This window comes from Alosa sapidissima, chromosome 6 (assembly GCF_018492685.1).
Source record: "Alosa sapidissima isolate fAloSap1 chromosome 6, fAloSap1.pri, whole genome shotgun sequence".
Lineage (NCBI taxonomy): Eukaryota > Metazoa > Chordata > Actinopteri > Clupeiformes > Clupeidae > Alosa > Alosa sapidissima.
Window position 1 is genome coordinate 19,117,211 of NC_055962.1, and position 20,693 is coordinate 19,137,903.

The 20,693-nt window shown below is 41.4% G+C and overlaps 2 protein-coding genes across 2 annotated transcripts; both read right to left on the reverse strand.

The window, feature by feature from the left end:
* Positions 1-886: 886 nt before the first annotated feature.
* On the reverse strand, positions 887-1,909 carry LOC121711993 (trace amine-associated receptor 1-like). The gene is made up of 2 exons (XM_042095895.1): positions 1,588-1,909; positions 887-1,515 (listed from the first exon to the last, which is right to left on the reverse strand). The coding sequence occupies exons 1-2, from the start codon at positions 1,907-1,909 to the stop codon at positions 887-889; spliced, it is 951 nt and encodes a 316-aa protein (XP_041951829.1).
* Positions 1,910-3,409: 1,500 nt separating this feature from the next.
* LOC121711994 (trace amine-associated receptor 1-like) lies at positions 3,410-4,162 on the reverse strand. The gene is made up of 2 exons (XM_042095896.1): positions 4,111-4,162; positions 3,410-4,038 (listed from the first exon to the last, which is right to left on the reverse strand). Exons 1-2 carry the CDS (start codon positions 4,160-4,162, stop codon positions 3,410-3,412), a joined length of 681 nt encoding a protein of 226 aa, XP_041951830.1.
* Positions 4,163-20,693: the final 16,531 nt, after the last annotated feature.

The window sequence follows — 20,693 nt, forward strand, 5'->3', positions numbered from 1 at the left end:
GGAGGCACTAGAATACCTTGCGCACATGCATCTTACTGCAAAACGACACTGTTATTCTTAAAAGTATTGATACTAATACAATTAGATATTGTGACATTTTTAATAAAGGGTATTACAATACTTTTGTAGTATCACAAAAGACTACAAAGACACTAGGCCTACGTGGGTTCAATTCTTTCCTGCTGCTCAGTTGTCGAAATCGAAAGCATGACAGAGGAAGAGGACACCACTAGGCTACTTCAGATGTTAGTGACTTTCTAAAGAATGGATGCCAGCTAGCATAGCTGTGTTACAGTAGCCTATTCAGAATCAAGAAACTTGACATCTGGCAGTCTTTTTCAGTTGTGTGTTTCAAGTACTCCTTTTGTGAGGCAGAAGACAACATAGGACGCGGGGAACAAAAGTACGCTCCCCAGGCAAGAGCGGGACTACTGGGTTCAGCGTCATGCCGTGTTGCATCCTGCATCATACACGTCTATGTTTTCTCCATAGCCGTGTGTCATTTAGTTTAATTTCTTCACCCTATAAGTGGCCTTATATCTTTTGTGTGGTAAAGTGTTATGAAAGTGATAGTGGCATTATGCCAATGAAGGAGTTATAGATAATTACATTGATGGGTTATAGATGCAGATATCAGACTGTGGATAAGGCCTCACTGAGTTTATTGGTTTTGACACAAGCTAAAACATACAGTTGTACAGGTTATGTTTAGGTCGGGATGAATCATGATTTATAAGATCAAAATATTTGACAAATAACTAAAATATTGTAGTACACTGTGTAGAGTCTTTAGACAGTGCCATGAGATTCTTAAAAGCATATGAAGGCCTCAACAATTTCTTTGTGACAAGTATATGAAGCTTGATTCACCTCTTTTACTGAATTTTCAGACTGAAAACAGCTGAATTCTCGAGGAGCCGTTTTGAAATATTTTACCCGACATGATGATTTTCAATGCATGCCTGAACCAACTATAAAAATATGCATAGACCACAGGATTAAATGTTGAATTTAGATATCCAATCCAGGTGACTAAATCAAATACTAACGGTGGAGTTTTATAATCAATATATGGATCAATTGTAAAAACAAGAACAAAGGGTATCCATGATGACAGAAATACACCCATTATAACGGCAAGGGTTTTGGTCGCCTTCCTCTCCATTTTAGTAAGTGACGACTTCCTAGTAGCATTCATGATTTGAACTGATCGTGCCTGTTCCTGCGCTACAAGGAAGATTTTTAAATATATACTGACTATTATCAAGCCAGGGATGTAGAATGACAATGCAGCTGAAAAGGAGCTTGATAGCAAACTATGCAATACAATGCAGCTACCCTCACAAACAACAATGTTATCCAATGCCTGCATTCCTAAAAGGTTTAACTCTTGGAAGACCACTATATAGCCAAATATAGCTGATACAATCCAGCTAATGGAAGTCATTATTCCAACAGTAGAAATGGTCATCTTAGATTTATACAGGAGTGGATGGCATACAGCATAGTAACGATCAATAGATATCATTGACAAACTGATAATTGACGCAGTGCAACACATCATATCTGTACTAGTGTGGAATTTGCAGAAGAACTCTCCGAAATACCAGCATGACTCAACAGATCGCATCACACTAGGGGGCATCACAATGCCACCCAAAAGCAGGTCTGCAACGGCCAGGGAGAGAATAAGGTAGTTTGTAGGTGTGTGGAGCTGTTTGAAATGGATCACAGTGGTGATGACCAGCAGGTTACCAACCACTGTTAATACCACTGTGATTCCAAAAAAAATGTAGAGAGGAGCCCGAATAATAATTGGATATGTGGAATTAGGACAGGAGCCATTCACAGAATTATAGCAGTGAGGAATGTTGCCTGAAGTCTCAGAGTCATTCAGAATGTCTCTCATCTCTGAAGATTAGAGTTGCCTAATAGAAGACAAAATAATAGCAAATCTTCCATGGGACCATTGCACATCTAACTGTAACTGTACTGTAATGCACAGTGCAGCCAAATATATTAAATCTAATTTGGAATAATTAGACAATACATCCAACTGTCCACCATGTTAATAATGGTGAGAATAACATCTTTACATTTATGGCTGAGATACTTAACATTGTCAATACACAATACACATTGTCAATAAAATAAACAACACAATGTAAAAATTCTGAGCAACTCATTGCAAATGTATCCAGTGGTTGTACCTGAGAATGAAATGACAGAAGCAAAGGCAATAATAGGAGAGATATCATGGTTTAAATCAACCTCACACATACAAAAATGTTGGTTCCCTCCCACTGTTTTGCATATTAGGAACAGACCAATAGACTATTACATCAAAATCAAGAAGGCTGAAAACTATGGCATTACATTAATGGCAACAGTCATGAGTGTGATAAAACATGCTCACATGAAACTAGATGTACCGCAGAACGGTACAAAATATGACCGCCGCCCAGTCCTGCACATTCCGCAAAAATAAATCACACTTGTCAATTTGTCTCCATCTCCTACTCCATGCCTGCATGTGTGTGTTTTTATGTGTGTGGGTGCGTTAGAGCTGTCACTTTATATTTGAATATCTACGAGCCCCCGTTGTCAAGCAGGCATATCTCAGGATTCTGATTAACCTTAGCTTTGAAACATCTCTATTTTACTTAGCCTAAACACTAGGCCTACGTGGGTTCAATTCTTTCCTGCTGCTCAGTTGTCGAAATCGAAAGCATGACAGAGGAAGAGGACACCACTAGGCTACTTCAGATGTTAGTGACTTTCTAAAAAACGGATGCCAGCTAGCATAGCTGTGTTACAGTAGCCTATTCAGAATCAAGAAACTTAAAATCAGACATCTGGCAGTCTTTTTCAGTTGTGTGTTTCAAGTACTCTTTTTGTGAGGCAGAAGACAACATAGGACGCGGGGAACAAAAGTACGCTCCCCAGGCAAGAGCGGGACTACTGGGTTCAGCGTCATGCCGTGTTGCATCCTGCATCATACACGTCTATGTTTTCTCCATAGCCGTGTGTCATTTAGTTTAATTTCTTCACCCTATAAGTGGCCTTATATCTTTTGTGTGGTAGAGTGTTATGAAAGTGATAGTGGCATTATGCCAATGAAGGAGTTATAGATAATTACATTGATGGATTATAAATGCAGATATCAGACTGTGGATAAGGCCTCACTGAGTTTATTGGTTTTGACACAACCTAAAACATACAGTTGTACAGGTTATGTTTAGTTCAGGATGAGTCATGATTTATAAGATCAAAATATTTGACAAAGAAATAAAATATTGTAGTACAGTCTTTGGACAGTGCCATGAGATTCTTAAAAGCATATGAAGGCCTCAACAATTTCCTTGTGACAAGTATATGAAGCTTGATTCACCTTTTTTTTACAGAAATTTCAGACTGAAAACAGCTGAATTCTTGAGGAGCCGTTTTGAAATATTTTACCCGACATAATGATTTTGAATGCATGCCTGAACCAACTATAAAAATATGCATAGACCACAGGATTAAATGTTGAATTTAGATATCCAATCCAGGTGACTAAATCAAATACTAACGGTGGAGTTTTATAATCAATATATGGATCAATTGTAAAAACAAGAACAAAGGGTATCCATGATGACAGAAATACACCCATTATAACGGCAAGGGTTTTGGTCGCCTTCCTCTCCATTCTAGTCAGTGACGACTTCCTAGTGGCATTCATGATTTGAACTGATCGTGCCTGTTCCTGCGCTACAAGGAAGATTTTTAAATATATACTGACTATTATCATACCAGGGATGTAGAATGACAAAGCAGCTGAAAAGGAGCTTGATAGCAAACTATGCAATACAATGCAGCTACCCTCACAAACAACAATGTTATCCAATGCCTGCATTCCTAAAAGGTTTAACTCTTGGAAGACTACTATATAGCCAAATATAGCTGATACAATCCAGCTAATGGAAGTCATTATTCCAACAGTAGAAATGGTCATCTTAGATTTATACAGGAGTGGATGGCATACAGCATAGTAACGATCAATAGATATCATTGACAAACTGATAATTGACGCAGTGCAACACATCATATCTGTACTAGTGTGGAATTTGCAGAACAACTCTCCGAAATACCAGCATGACTCAACTCTCCGAAATACCAGCATGACTCAACAATGACCCGAGCTATACTGTAATAATGCCCAAACATTGCTTACCAGACAATGTGATTTTCAGGCTGTAAAACTGAAGTAATTTCAAGGGCTGAAAAAAAATATATGAAGACGTAGGATTTAAACAGAAATATTTTATAGGCCTTGGTTTTGGGACCCATTCTTGAGACAGACAAGGTTTGAACAAAATCTGAGACGGTGCAGCAACAACCTTATCTGATTTGACACGGAATGACCCGAGAGCCAAAACTCAAACACAATGAGGAACATGTAACTCAACTCTCTCATGCCATCTGTTCTCAATGGTTTGTGCCTTCACTACAAACCATTAAGTTCAGTATAGGATTTGTTTTGTTCTCAAAAAGGCCTTCTGTTCAAACCTACCCTTTCAGTTCATACATTTAGAGATAGATGAGAAATATGCTATTAATTGGACAAAGTCAATATTGAAAGGTGTGAAATGATGCAAGTGTATGTCATTCTCAGTCAGTCAGTTGAAAACTCCCTCTGCCCCCTTTTCACACTTCCGTGAGCAGTGGGATTCATTAGTTCCTCACAGGCAATCAGGGGTGTAAAACCTCACTAGTATTACACTTGGTGTTTAATTACACCTGCTGAGAGGACCTTGTTTTTTTGGCACTCTGTTTTGGTTGTTCAGTGAATCACTTGTCGGTGTTACTAGTCTGGCTCGGCCCTAGATGTGCTGCTTGATTACATCATTATAAGGCCACGATAGGCCATTGAATGGATTACTGAACCTTAAAATTGCAATTATTTGTCAATTTTGCACTATTTGCATATTTTCAAGATGGACTCCAGTCATTGATTAACCCCTAAAAACTCATCTTAGTTTGTGTTTTCAATAGGGGAAGAACGTTCACTCTCAAAATACTTCCGGGTGGTACTATGGGAGGGCGTGCATGACCAAGTGGAGTATGAATGGGGGGGTTATGGAGCTGCACCCCCTAAATCAGGGGTGGCTAACTAGTCCAGCATGAAGAGACAAAAAAATACCACACAACTCAAAATTCAACAAAAAAAGATGCCCACACTACAACAGCAACTTAGGCCTACAGTTTAAATAGATCTTCTCTTTTTCATTTAAAGTGAGACACTTCGCAGATGCTACAAATGCTAATTTTCAGGAATGAGTAGTAAGCAACAAAGATATCTGACACACATCACAAATTCCCCCTCACTGAATGACTTATTAGCATGAGCAATGCTCCAATGTAAGAACCGATATGATGCCAATGTGACTGTCAAATGTTCTGTCGAGTGCTCAGTACATTTTTAAAAAGAAAATGAGTCTGCTTCTCTGACTGACGTCTATATAGCCTACCTTCACCTTGTACTTGCAAAGGTCAGTGCCTTAGGGAAATGTTCAGGTTTGAAGCTTTATGCATCAGTTAAGTCTGGCATACCAAGTACCAAACTAATATGTAGAACACGTTTTTTAACAGTGTTATTTTGGTTACGCTGACATATCAACCAGAAGGGTTATGCTACAAAAAAATAAATCCTCCTTTTGAATGTCCCGTGTTCCTCCTTCTATTTACGCTTCAGGGTTTTCCTGATTGCAACAGTAGCATTATATTACTGTACACCTGGCTAAAGAAACAAACGTGTCTGCTTCTTTTTCTTTTTAATTGAAACATTGCAGCCTAACTATTGTCAGTACACTCAAATTATGAAAAGCATTTTCATTTACCAGAAATATAGGCTATTTCAAAAAAATAAAAAACTCTAAGTCCAAGGGGAAGTGAGAACATCAGATGAGCAGCCGCAAGCTGCACGAGAGGAGGCAAAGGGCCCGTCCCATTTCTCCCCCCTTAAAACTTCCACTTGGTTTTGATTGCCCTCAACATTAAAGCCCCCTCAACAAGGGAAGTGGAGGGTAAGATCTTTTTCTATGAATTGGGACACCACTAAATGCAAATTAGCGTAGCGAACGTGCTCACCTACGTCACACGCAGCGCCGAAGTGTCTACCGGTAGTAGCCTGCTACTATTTTTTAATTCAGGAACATACCGGTTCCAGCGGTCGTTGTTGTGTGGGCTGTGCTGGTTTATCTACGTCTGGTTAATCAACAAAGATATTTGTGTTCATATGAACGCTAGAACACACACCTTAAATATTGACGAATCTACCCAGATCAGATATATAACGTTATTTGATGGGCAGACTCTCTCAAAGCACTCAGCAGATATCATGAACATCGTCAGATAGCTTTGTGAGATATTTTCTAACATTAGTGTTCAAAACTCAACAGTCCATCAGATGTGCATCAAAATAACATATTCCAACATATTTCAAAATTTTAATATGCTTATTTGCGAAAATATATCAAAAATTTGGCCGGCTCGCATGGTATCCTGGGTAATTTCATCTCCCACTTCGTTTTAAGCCTGCATCGGTCCTGGCTATATTTTGAGGGTTGATTTTAAGGGGAAAATAACACTTCCCCTTGCTCCCTAAAGTAATGGGACACCCTAGCCCTACACGTGCACGCGCAAAAACGAGGGTAAGGGCAAAAATCTAGGGGTAGGGGAGGTATTGGGACGGGCCCTAAAGAGTCGCATGCAGCTCGCGAGCCGCAGGTTCGCCCCCCTGCCCTAAATGCTACAAGTCAATTCATATTTATTTATACTTATACACAGACAGAGTACAACATTCTAGTTAAAATGATAATAGTAATAAAAATGAAAGTCGCAGGGTTCTCAAGGGTTCTTTAACCGTGTGTGTAAATCAGGCCTTTCTACGAACACTTGTAACGCTATAGGCCTAGCCTACTTTATGGCAAAAATACTTTTTATTTATAAACTAAACTGTCGGTCATTAAGAAAACATAATGATTGTGTCGTTGTAGCACACCCGGACATCCGTCTGAGCCTCCATGGACCATGTCAACAATGAAGGAAATTAGCTTATTATCAATGAGTGTTTTTTGAGTGAGTGAATCAATTTGAGAATTTTTCTAAAGATACAGGACTGCTGCAGACAATGAGCTGCCAAACACCATAATAGCAACCTAAAATAATGAACTTGCTGTCCTTATAAAAAACAAAAAATAAAAAGTTGGTCTCGGCATGCACATTCTTGGTCCAATAGTTCAGTGACAATAGGCTACACTCTAAACCCAGATTTAGTTGTAATAAATGTTATGTGGTCACTACTAATGGTTGTGTGTTTTGTGAAAACTCTGTCATAACTAAAAGAAATGAGTTGATTGTAGGGGAGAGCCGGGACAGTTGAAACACTTTTTAATTAAACGTAATTTACAAAGCGACCGTACCACACTGGAAGCTAATATTTGGTCACTAGTAACCTACATGTGTCCTCTGTCAAATACAAATGCATTTTCAGCTTTGAACAAAACCGTTCAGGAATTATTACAGCAAAAGTCGGACGTGCATAATGTTTCATTCGTCCCTCCTGGTCGGGACATTTGAAACAACATAAGGGGACGAATGAAACATACAGTTTAAGCCATATAAACGTCCCAAAACTTCAACATTTTACTTCATATCATGAATGGTACTCGCAAAAGGTGTTATTTTAGATAGATTGTTGCAGGGCTATACATCTTCGTGCATTTCTGTTAACAATTCATTGCCATCATCGTGAAGCGTGTATGAAGCGTTTTTTAAAATATTGTAGCGAACTCACCCTCAGACAAGATTCACCTTTGGCCAGGACGGCCATTTATTGGAACAGGAAGACTCAGACACAATCAGACATGCGGATAACTACATAGGGCAACACAGGGGTACTCTCAGCCGCACATGTAACACACAATAAGGGTTTACCACACACATCAACACGAGGATAAACACATGAGGTACAACTAAAGAGACTAATACGCTAACAAATACACAACATGCTAAACGTAACTTCAACTATTATAACCGACATTACACTTTATAGCATTCACTCGCACTGCATTCTGGGAGACACTCATTCAACGTTAGACATGAACATCCACCGACGCTACATAACCCCCTCCCGAGCCATTGTCGTCCCCGGCAATGACAGCTCAGCTCGCGGCTGCGTCGGTGTCAGTCCCAGTGCTTAGTCCAAGTGAACGGAAAGCCTCCGGCTGCCCGATAACCCCTCCCGACTGGAAGGGCTCTCGGCTGCCTCTGTCACGTCAGTCCTCCCCCGAACAAGCACCAGAACCGGCCAGACGTGGGTCGTGGTGTCGCTTGGGCCCTCGGTTTCCCGCCGTGCAGCTGCGCTACCTCAAACAGCAGCAAACAGTCCCACTGCAAGCCGAACCCCCGGATACGCTGGAACCCCTGGACGTTCGGTAGCCCCTTCTGGCTACTGTGACAGCTCGTGGCCGTTGCCACCTGTCCACAGTGTGCCGATCTCCAGGCGGTCAGCAGTCCACGTCGAGGTCCCTCCTCGCGCTGCCCTCTTGTAGAACTTTTGTCGGCTGTCTCTCGAGCACAACGATGCTCCACTGTGGCGGGAAATGGAGACCCCGACCCTCCCAGCAGGCTCGGGACACACAGGAACTCACACACAAAACATGAAAAACATTGCGCAGACTTGCGTCAACCGGAACGTGCGCAATTCAAATCTCAACAGTCCACCAAACGATAGCTCCAGGCTCTACAGGTCGACGTTACCCTCTTGGTCACTAGCTGGAGCACCGCAAGCTCCCGAACCAGCAGCCACGACTCCATCACACTCTTGACCGGCAGCTGACGCTCTGTAAGTTCTTCAGTAGATGGCGGTGTAAACCCGGCCGCTGTGGTCGTGTTCCAAGGTTGTCAGAGAGTTCGCGCTCTCTATGGATGAGATCCTCGGATGACGGCAGCATCGACATCGGCGTCGCGCCGGGAACTTCTTGCCAGCCGCGGACACTTCCGCGACATCAGCCGGGGCCGCTTCCTCCAGCACTGGCAGCTCTCGTCGGCTGTGCAGGGCTGGTCCCGCGCCGGGCCGGAAGGTCCTCCATCCTCCGCAGTGGCGAGCTCAGCGAGCTGGCTAGTCCTTAAAAGGACCATTGGAACATCTGCTGAGCTTCGCCGCCATCTTGCTGGTCTGGTCTTCAGCCTTCTTCTCCATCTTGATCTGGCGTAGATCTTCGCGCCCCGGGAGGGGCCCATCCCACTTCTGACACCAATGTAGCGAACTCACCCTCAGACAAGATTCACCTTTGGCCAGGACGGCCATTTATTGGAACAGGAAGACTCAGACACAATCAGACATGCAGATAACTACATAGGGCAACACAGGGGTAGTCTCAGCCGCACATGTAACACACAATAAGGGTTTACCACACACACATCAACACGAGGATAAACACATGAGGTACAACTAAAGAGACTAACACGCTAACAAATACACAACATGCTAAACGTAACTTCAACTATTATAACCGACATTACACTTTATAGCATTCACTCGCACTGCATTCTGGGAGACACTCATTCAACGTTAGACATGAACATCCACCGACGCTACAATATGCCCTGTGGATGATTCTGCCATGTTTATAGCGAGAATGGTAAGCTTTCCCATTTATATCATGTTTATATTGTTGAAAATGTCGTTTCACTAGGTTTTACGTGGGTTAGGCTACTGCACATCCAAATAAGTAGGCTTAACGACCTACCGGCCGTCAGTCTCCATAGGATAACATGGGAAAACTCGACCCCTTACCTGGTGGGCCCAAATGTATTTTCATCTTCCTAAAAGTGTTTTTCCATGTCTCAACTCCATAAATGATTGATTAAACACAGATATTTGTGCATTTAATTAAAATACATGGAGTTACAGCCTAGTCGGGACGATTGAAACACGTGTTTCAATTGTCCTGACACAGGCATATGACACTATAGCTTGTTTTGCTTTCCATGTAAACAAGCATGCTGTCAGGGCCGGTGAGGCCAGGGGCCTATTGTACAAAAGCAGAATTAAGACATCCGGAATAAGTTACTGAGCTGCGCTCAATGAATCCAAAACAAGAGCGTACAGGCTTAATTGGTTGCACAAAGACCAAGCCAGGATGAGCAGACACAGATTCATCAAGCCAGGTGAAACCTACCCTGGATAAGTGCGCACTCACGGCTCCCTCAAATAGACCCCGCCACCGATCACAGATTCACTGATTAACCATGGCAACTAGTGGCTTCATTGCTTCTTCTACGGTGTGAAGTAGGTAGCGATAGCCTTTTCACAACAGCAACAAACAGCAACACCTCTGTTTAGGAGAATATTGCAGCTAGTGCTGCGACCACCACGCGCGAAATGGACGTCATATTGTCGCATGACAGGTCAGGAATGGTGAGTATGTAAGAGTTAATGATCACAAACGTTTAAATAACTAGATGTACCGCAGAGCGGTACAAAATATGACCGCCGCCCAGTCCAGCACATTTTTTCCACAAAAAGAAATCACGCTGAAAGGCCTATATGATTCTAACTGTCTCACTGAATTGCATTATCCACTCAATTCTCACTGGTATCTGCTAGACAACAAGTACCAAAACATGATTAGTTCATAGATTTCACATGTAAAATTCATTTTATACAACCCCACCCCCATCTTGCCTGTTCATAATTCTGAGAAATTCTTGAATTGTGTGCATGTGTGCGTGTACACGTTTATGTTTATGTGTGTGTGTGCGTGCTTGTGTGTTTGCCTGCGTATGTGTGTTTGTACATGTGCATGCATGCGTACATATGTCTACTGTGTGAGTATGTGTCATACGCCACCTAGTTAAAAATTAAAAAGCAAAAAATTAGGTGTTTTCACCACAATATCTCTGGCTGACATGGTCAAAACTGCACGAAATTGAAAGTGTAGGATCACACCCTCCGAATGCATGCCAAGTTTTGTGAACTTTCATTCATGGGGGGCCTTACAATAAAATAATTTATGTGTACATTTAGTGACCGTACACCAACAAGGATTCCCGGGACACTGAAAGACCGGGGTACACGAAACTTTGTGGGCATGTAACCCCACATGGATAGCATGGAACCCTCGGTTTTCGTTTTGATCTGTAGCCCCCCCCCCCCCGCTGTACTGGACCCCCCGAAAGGAGGGTAGGGCAGACACAGTTTTCTGTGAATATCTTGAGAACCGTAGGGCCTAGGATGACCAATTTTTTCCATATGTTTGCCTCCAGGGGTCATGTTAACCCATTCCATGTGCACACATGTGCATAAACAGATACACACTCACACACATACATTTACAGTAATCATACGTATGACACATACTCACACAGTAGACATATGTACGCATGCATCCACCACCCCCCCCCCCCCCTGCTGGGCCCCCCGAACCGCAAAAAAAACAGTTTTTCCTAAATAACTACCTGAACCGTGGCACTGAGGATGAAGAATCTTTTATGGTATGTTGGTCTCAAGGGCCCACATCAACCTGGCCCATAATCACTCATTTGTGATTTGCACCCCCCCCCCCCCCCCGGTAAAAAATGAAAATGCAATATTATTCTGCTTTAATCCCCCTCTATCTTCAGTTAAGATGTTCAGAACTGCACCAAATGTTATGTATATGATTGACCTGGCATTCTCTGGGTTTATGCCAAGTTTCGTAGAATTTCATCCATGGGGGGGTCTAAAAAAATTACCGGTAGGTTATGTGTACATTTAGTGACTGTACACTCATTGGCCTGTAGATGGAGGTGCACACATATACACATGCACACACACACAGGCACCCACATACTATCGGTATTAGAACGGCCGATACATAATTACAAATTCAGTAGGATTAAAAGAAAGCCAAAATAAATATTCATCATCATCATCATGGCCGCATTTTCAGTATTGGCGATAAGTAGTCGTTTGTCCACTAGATGGCGCATCGTTGCAGTGAGACTTAATTAAGTGGGTTGGAAAAACAATGGACGCTTCCTACATGGACTGTAATTTACCGCATCGAACATCTAATAAGGATAGGACAATGTTCACATGAAGTGTAATTCCCATTTCTTCTTGAAGCCGAAATAAATCTGAGGATGTTTATCGGACATGCTTGGTTTTTACTGCAGGTACGTTAATCTTGTAATATCAATAAGGACCTAGGTAATGTTACCGTTAGCGTTGGTTGAGTGATGGAGGCCAATTTGATTGATTGCATTTGTAGAAAACTATAAATGCGGTTATACCAAGCAAATTGATAGCAGCACTGTTTGTATCTTTCGACTGTCATTTATTGCACGTGCTACAAAATCATTCTGTGCAATGGAAGATTTACCAACGTTACACCGGTCTGATACAGTTTTGCTATACATGCGTGAGACTGAGACGCCTGTTTATTTTGTTTTAAGTGCGTGCAGGGTGTGAGAGGGGAATCGATGTGCTTTGATTCCAGCTAGGTAGTTGTAGTCTGTGAAATTAAAAAGCACGTGTGTGTGAAGTATCCAAACAATGACACCTTCATTTCATTATGGCTGCTTTAGCAACACACCTTAAGCTACTGTGTAGTGGGTCCCATTTAGAAGTGGCTACTTGATTCATACTTTCCTTGACTCATGGAGCTGCGTGAATGTTATTACAACTTTTCGCCACGATATGGCAGTTTAAGTCTGCTTGATACTGTAAGGCGTAAGCCATTGGTTTCCAAAGGAGATTTTATTTGTGTCGCCAGCATAGCCTATTGACAATTTATGTTGTAAATAGGCCTACCTTATAATCCTACCTGTAGCTTAGGGAAGCTAACAGCTTTCTATTAGGATCTAGTTTGTTAGTTACAGTTTTGTCATAACTCCCTGATGCATTTTTGCATTTAGAATAGCCAGAGAGTGTATATCTCAATCGGAAAATTAAACTATATCGGGTGCATATGGACTAGGCTGGGTGAACCCAGCCTGATCTGCCCGCTATTTATTTTTTGATTTCTTAAAAGATTGAGCTTGGTCTGATGAAAGCCAGACTACAATGCAAGGGAACATGAATCAGCCTATATTTGCACGAACAATAACGGACAAAAGCTCTTCAACTTTGGCCCGTTAAAATGTGTATGAACAGTCTAGAGACGCATTTCATCAAGGCCCATTTGGACATGTCAGTTATTTGCACCACTGGTTAGATGTAGTCAAAGTCAGCTTTATTGTCAATTTCTTCACATGTTCCAGATATACAAAGAGATCGAAATTACGTTTCTCACTATCCCACGGTGAAGACAAGACATATTTTGCCAATTTTAGGTCCACAGACAAACATAACATTCAAGTAAACAAAAAAGTAAGTAAATAAGTAAATAAGAGGGCACATATAATAATGAAAAAATAAGAGCAGCAAAAATTTGGTTGAAATTGTGCATAGACAGTCAATAAAATACTAGTGCAAAGTCAGGCCAATAAAAGGCTTGGGTAGTTCTGTTTGACCTAAGTAAGAAAGAAAGTGGCATAGTGGTGCAAGTTATGTAAGAGCAGCAGAAGTGTTGTGTTTTCAGGACAACAACACCAAGTTGTAAAGTGTACAAGTGTGCAAGTGTGCAAGTGGAGTAGTGCAGGCGGCCATTTTGGGTCCAATGTCCAGGATGTTATGTAGCTGAGGGTGGAGGGGGGAGAGGAGGGAGAGAGTTCAGCATCCTTACAGCTTGGTGTATGAAGCTGTTGGTGAGTCTGGTAGTGCGGGAGCGCAGGCTTCTGTACCTCTTCCCAGAGGGCAGTAGATCAAACAGATTGTGAGCGGGGTGACTTGCATCACTCACAATTTTGGTCGCCTTGCGGGTGAGGTGGGTGGTGTAAATGTCCTTCAGCACCAATAATCCTTCCAGCTGTGTTCACTATGCGCTGCAGATGTAAAACAGCATTTCGTTTCAGACTACTGTTACTTAATTTGTGCATTAACAATAACGTTTCAGACTACTGTTACTTAATTTGTGCATTGACAATAAAGTATTACATGAACTAAAGATCCATCCATCCAAAAATGACCTTTGTTTTTGATAGCTGTTGAAAACGGCATGGAACTGACAGAGATGTTTTTGTTTATAAATACATAAAAAATAAATAAATAAATAACATTATGCTGATACCTTTTGCTTTTCCCAAATACAATGTAGCCTACAGGTGTAAGTGACCTTTCATCAATCCAGTTACAATGGATGAACTGTGATGAACTGCCCTACTTGTGATTGTTTAGAGATTTTAAAGGTTTTATAACAATGCTACATCTTCTTTGGCTATTCTACAATCTATTCACCTTTTCAGCACCAGTAGGCTACTTTCTGTGCAGCCACACACACACACTCAGGCATGCCATACAAGCATACACAAAAGTTTCAAGAGTGGGGGATGGAGTAAAATATGGAGACAAATTGAAGTGTGATTTATTTTCGCGGAACGGATGTACAGGACTGAACGGCGGTCATATTTTGTACCGCTATGCGGTACATCTAGTTTGTTTGTTATTAGGTATGGCAAGTTAAGGATATTTTTATTCTAACGTGCATTTTATGTATTGTGAGACATGCATTTCGTATGCTCTACCAGTAATCTATAATAACCAAAAGACATTGAGTTCTGCATGTTTGGGATTTGATTTGTGTTTGGACTGTTTGATTGTATTGGTAAATGCTGAGGCTGATGAGCACTGAAATATGTCAGGTACCCTATTTGATGGTAATTGAAAGAGTGTCGAGATTTCCACCCGTTTATCCACGCAAGAGGCAGCCGCTTTCATCTATTCAAGTGCGCTGTGCTATGGAAACCGTAGGCCTATATGTGAAGCCAAGTAGCCTATATTGAGTTTTTGTAGCATATGTATGGTTTCCTTTTTTGGTTAAATATGTAGACTGTAATACCTCTTGCAACAATTGTGTTTAAATGTGGTAGGCCTAGTAACTGTTTTAGCTTATGGCAAGCTTAGAAGGGGGCAGTAAGCGAGGAACCTTGAAAGCGACGTGCTGGAGGCCCATGGTGTAACACAATCACTCTTTATTGGCAACAGTATAAAATATAGATTGGTATGGGGTAGGCTGCTTTCCATAAAATCGTTTCTCAATGCAAATTAAACTAGCTATTAGGCTTAATGAAATGTAACCATGGCAATCATATGGTAAGGGTAGGCCTATGTGATGGTGCTTGACTATTAATTCCGAAGGCCAACTTCATCAGTACACATAGTATCCTGGATCCATGAAATAACTGTAACAAGAACAATCTGCCATATGAGATTACATTACATTACATTACATTTGGCTGACGCTTTTTAACCAAAGCGACTAACAACATGGTAAACAGTAAGTTTTAGAACAATTCTCACAATTTTAGGACAGTTTAAAAAAACAGTACAGTAAGAATAAGTGCGTCGGTGAGTGCTGTTTTTAACAGTTACTTGTCAGTTTAAAACGGCTGGTGAGTGCTAGGATCAGTAAGACTTGTTGTAAGTGTTGCTATGAGAGTAGATGTTCTCTAAAGAGCTGGGTCTTCAGGAGTTTTTTGAAAGTGGAAAAGGATGTCCCTGCCCTTGTAGGAACTGGCAGTGTGTTCCACCAACGAGGAACAACAGATGAGAAAAGTTTGGATTGGCTTGAGCGTACCGGTGGTAGAGCTAGACATCGTTCGTCAGAGGAGCGCAGCGGTCTGGAGGTAGTGTAAGTCTGTATGAGGGCATTCAATTAGGTGGGAGCAGAACCGGAGACTACTTTGTAGGCAAGCGTTAGAGACTTGAATTTAATGCGGGCCGCCATAGGTAGCCAGTGTAGCTGGATGAGCAGCGGGGTTTAACACAGAGGTGCACATCCATGCTGAACTCTGTAAACTAGGCTATGCTTAGCCTGTGGAGGAGTAGGCTATGGCCGCAAATATGTGATTGTAATGTTCGCGAACCAACAGTTCCATATTATGATGCGACAATTACACTCAGAGATTTTAAACAACACAGAAACTGTAGATCTTTTGCTTAGAATTCCAGAAGGAACTAGGAAAAGAATTCACTCCTCAAAAGGTTAAATTGTTTCATTAGTCAAAGTGATTTTTCCGTTACATCAGAGGATACTGCTGTTTATAATTAGCATTCTCATAAGTTTATTTAGCATGTTAACCATTTATTCTATGTGTTATGTATAATGTTCACTCGTGGACAAAAGAAAGTTGGTGAATTAAGTAAAACAATTTTATTAAACAGTCAGCAATATGTAGCCTAAGCTGTAGCTGTAAGCTGTGATGATGATAATAATAATAATAGTAATAATATATAATAATTTAAACAAATAAACAGAACAAGTAAAACTAGACAATTGCACATGAAACAAAACGTTTTTAATGAAAAAAAAACATGCTTAAACTAAAAGAAAAATACAAATAGTATGTAAACAAAATCTGAACATAGCAAATGAACTAGGCTACAATTAAACAACAAATCAGGAACAATGTTTGCCCTCTTCCTGTTCCTCCTGTTGTGTAGGCCTCTCTGGTATTGGCAATGGCACATTATCTGAATAGTGGAAAATGGGCAGGTGAGTTTATGATATTTACATAGCCTATTTAAGGTTGTTTACGTCGACTATTTACCTAGGCTACCAACCTGTCTCGCACCAATCGCCCTCATACATTGCAAGCCTCTCCTTGTTCTTCTGCAACTCCTTGGATAATGTCTCAAGTCGTTGCTGTAAAACTGAGCCCGCTGGACTGCAGCTGTCCTCTGTCTCTCTGCCTTATTAATCAGGTCAATTGAATTGGTAGCGATCTTGACAACTTTCTGCGCAAGACTGCTCCTAGGAATGGTGTCATCACAACACTCGTACTATGAAGAATATACAGATAGTAGACAAAGATAAGTTACGTTGTCATTAGTGATGTTTAGTCTGTTTTCCTATGGTGGAAGTAGGCTAAAGTTATATTTTAGTCATTAGGAAACTGTAGAATGTTATATCTGCATTGCATTGATGAGCTTTGATTGGCCCAATGAGCCACGTAGTCACGTGAGCAGGAGACCCCTGTTGGTTAGTTGGCTAGCGATGTTGGAACTGATAACATGTACTAGCTGTGCAATGTGAAATAAAACTTCATAAGAAAGCCTCCGTCTGAGCTATTCTACATGGTGTCAGCAGTAAAACGTCTACCTCGTACTACAAGTGGTTAGTGGAACGTTTGAATTGGACTGTATATATATTTGATGTTGAGTCAGACTTTTCGGTGAGCCCGAAAGTAGAAGACATGGCTGATGGATTTTGGCATCCAGATCCGTATTATCGTATCCGTGGTATTCGATGACAAAATCGCGGATAACTGGCGGGTATTCGAACAGGAATATGACCTCTTCATAGCTGCAGCTCACGGTGACAAGCCAGATCGGACGAAAGCCTACATACTCCTCAATCTAGCGGGAAGCGAGGCTATCGAGAGAGAACGCACTTTCACCTATGCTGTGGCTCAGCTAGACGATGATGGCGACGTAGTCCGCCCAGCTGAATCGTGGGAGAATCCAGAGTGTTTGAAACGAAAGTTCAGGGACATCTGCAATATACAAACGAACGTCACGATGGAGAGACATTCTTTCAACACAAGGAACCAAAAACCTGGTGAGACCGTAGAGTCATATCTAAGTGCACTTAGAAATAAAGCAAAAACGTGTGATTTTGGAGCACTGCAGGATGAACTAATTAGAGACAGGCTAGTCTGTGGCATCAACTCTGATAGCGTGAGGAAGATACTGCTACGAGAGTGTGAGCTATCGTTGGCAAAAACTATCAGAATATGCCAGATTAACGAGCTGACCGAACAGCATACCAGAACACTAGCGGCTACTCCGCGCACCTCAACAATGAGACTGTCTAGTCTTCACACTTACTTTCTTCCTCCAACACTGATGTTCTAGTGGTCTCGGGTTATACAGCCTCTCGTGCATTGTGGGTAGGCCTACAATAGCCTCCCCCTTAACTAAACATGTAGATGCATATTTGGAGTTGCGAAGTAGTCTTTTAAGATAGGAAAGATATTTTGCATTGTCAGTGGATAATATTTTATTATAATCGATAGATTTACCCCCCCCCCAACCAACATGTAACTTTTGCCCAAGCTTCTGTGTTCATTTAAGTAATGAAAATCAGTTGCTGCTACTGGAAGAAACTGGAATCCATGCATTTCCACTGAATTATTTTTGGAATCTGATCCCTTATCATACCTGTTCATTCTTACTCGTCGCTCGACTTATCGTGACTAAATTCAAGATGGCTGCAAACGCTAAACTTCGTGAAGATACTGTCTGCATAAATCGTCTTGTAAGTAAACTACCAGTGCTTTTTCAAAGTTCTCAATGTCTCGTTTTAAATGTCAGGGCCCTCGGAAGTCTACCAATGAAGTGTGGAGATACATTGAGCCTTGTAAATGGTGTAAAACAGTGATTTATTTGCATGGCTAGCCCGATGCCGAAGCACCACCATTGAAAAAGCTGTTTGTAGCATCGGCTAACTAGCGCCAGATTTTGGAGTGCAGGGGACAAGCTGAGATGGGCTATGAGACATACGTTCACACTCGGTATCATGTTTCAACACACTTTAGGTCAATATTACACCGGAATTCTCCTTTAACACCACCTCAATACCACCATCTACAGGTCAATGAGTGTACAGTCACTAAATGTGCACACCAATTCATTTATGTATTTTGTTTTTATTTTATACCCCCCCATTGATGAAATTCTACAAAACTTGGCATACCCCCAGAGGATGTCAGGTTAATCATACACATGACATTTGGTGCAGTTCTGAACATCTCAACTGAAAATATGGGCAATTAAATCAGAATAGAATTGCATTGTCATTATTTACCGGGGGGGTGCAAATCACAAATTAATGATTATGGGCTAGGTTGATGTGGGCCCTTGAGACCAACATACCATCAAAATTTCTTCATCCTCGGTGCCACGGTTCAGGTAGTTACTTAGGAAAAAGTGAATTTTTTGGGTTTTTGGGGGGCCCAGCACGGTGGGGGAGTGGCCCCCGGGGACCAAACGAAAATTTATTTTTCCAAACGTAATTTTTCCGGGTATCGTTGACCAAAAATTCAGGAAGTAGATGACGGGGGAAAAAAAAAAAACTTTGACAATCCCTATATGACCGCTTCGCTAGCTACGCTAGCGGCGGTCATAATAAACAAACTAAACACAACGCCAATGACACGCTGACAGTTTCCAACAACAGACAAAGACAGAAATAAACCAATACAAACAACACATACACAGGCCCGCATGCACACACAAGCGGTGGGTTACCGTAAGAGGACTGTACCAGCACGCACGGTAGGCTCGCCTAGATTAGGCCTACTGCTAATGGCATCACGTCGCGTGCAGACGGCATGCGAAATAAAACAAAACAAAATCAGAGAGACAAAACAGCAGCACAAGTATTAGTTGTTAGTTGGTGAACTAGAGATCCACTCCAATGGATGTAGCCAGCGTACAACCTGCTGAGAGTGGGAAATGGATACAAAGGTTAATGCTACTAACTAGACTATAAACTAAAAATGGGGATCGTTCTGATCCATGCATGCGCATTATGGAAGGGAGGGGGCGAGTCCCCGTGTGTGTGTGAGAGATGCGAAGTTGAGATCAGTTTGCCACTACATGACACAAAGAAGACAAGATCTATATGAAATAGTATGTGGCGGTCACAAATCGTATTAAAGGGAGCATCAATTTTACCTCAACACAATGCCGGCTCTGGCCGCAAAGCACAGGAGCTCTTGCTCTGTCGCGCATTGCTAAAAAAGGGCGGAGAATGAATTTTCTCCTTTAAAATGGCTGCGAGTTTTCGCCTTCCTCTGTGTTCAGAGAGTGCCAGCAAATTATACCCCTTCATATTAAAGTATTGGACATAATGTTCAATTCCATTTTCTCTCAAAGTCGACATGATATTTCAACTTTATTCTCGAAATGTTGAGTTTAATGTTGACATGGTGACTTTAAAGTGGACATGTCGAGTTTAATCTCGTCATGGCAAAAATATTTTTTCCTCGTACAAATTTCATCAGCTTTGTTGGGAGAGAGTGGGCATTCTTTCTAGAAGTGAACAACTCCCCTGAATCATATCCTTCCCTTCTGTGGGAAACAGGAAAAGCAGTACTCAGAGGAAGAATCATCTCATATTCAGTATACAAAAAAAAGAAGGAAAAAGAACAGGAACTAGAACTCAACAATAAAATTAAACAGTTAGAAGAAACCAATGCAAGCAACCCAACTGAAGAAACACAGGCAAAACTTAGGAAACATAAATTCAAACTCAATGAAATACTCAATAAACACACTCAATTTATGATTCACCGTCTAAGGCAGGAAAACTTCCACCATAGCAATAAACCAGGTAAATACTTAGCAAATCAAATTCAACGTAACAAAGAAAAATCAACAATCCCAGTCATAAAGAACTCAGCAGGGAAGCTAACCAGTTCACCTGAAGAAATAAATCATGTTTTTTACCAGTTTTACAATAAACTATATTCTTCAGAAATAAACCCCAACCAGGAATTCATAGACTCTTTCCTAAACAGCATCAAATTACCACAACTCAATGAGACCCAAATAAATAACC

What these genes read in the sequence shown, in the direction of transcription:
- LOC121711993 (XM_042095895.1), bottom strand. Translation starts at nt 1,909, where the DNA reads ATGAGAGACATTCTGAATGACTCTGAGACTTCAGGCAACATTCCTCAC. An exon ending in GTATTTCGGAGAGTTCTTCT is followed by an intron (nt 1,516 to 1,587) that starts GCAAATTCCACA and finishes TGATATCTATTG; the next exon opens with ATCGTTACTATGCTGTATGC.
- LOC121711994 (XM_042095896.1), bottom strand. Translation starts at nt 4,162, where the DNA reads ATGCTGGTATTTCGGAGAGTTGAGTCATGCTGGTATTTCGGAGAGTTG. An exon ending in GTATTTCGGAGAGTTGTTCT is followed by an intron (nt 4,039 to 4,110) that starts GCAAATTCCACA and finishes TGATATCTATTG; the next exon opens with ATCGTTACTATGCTGTATGC.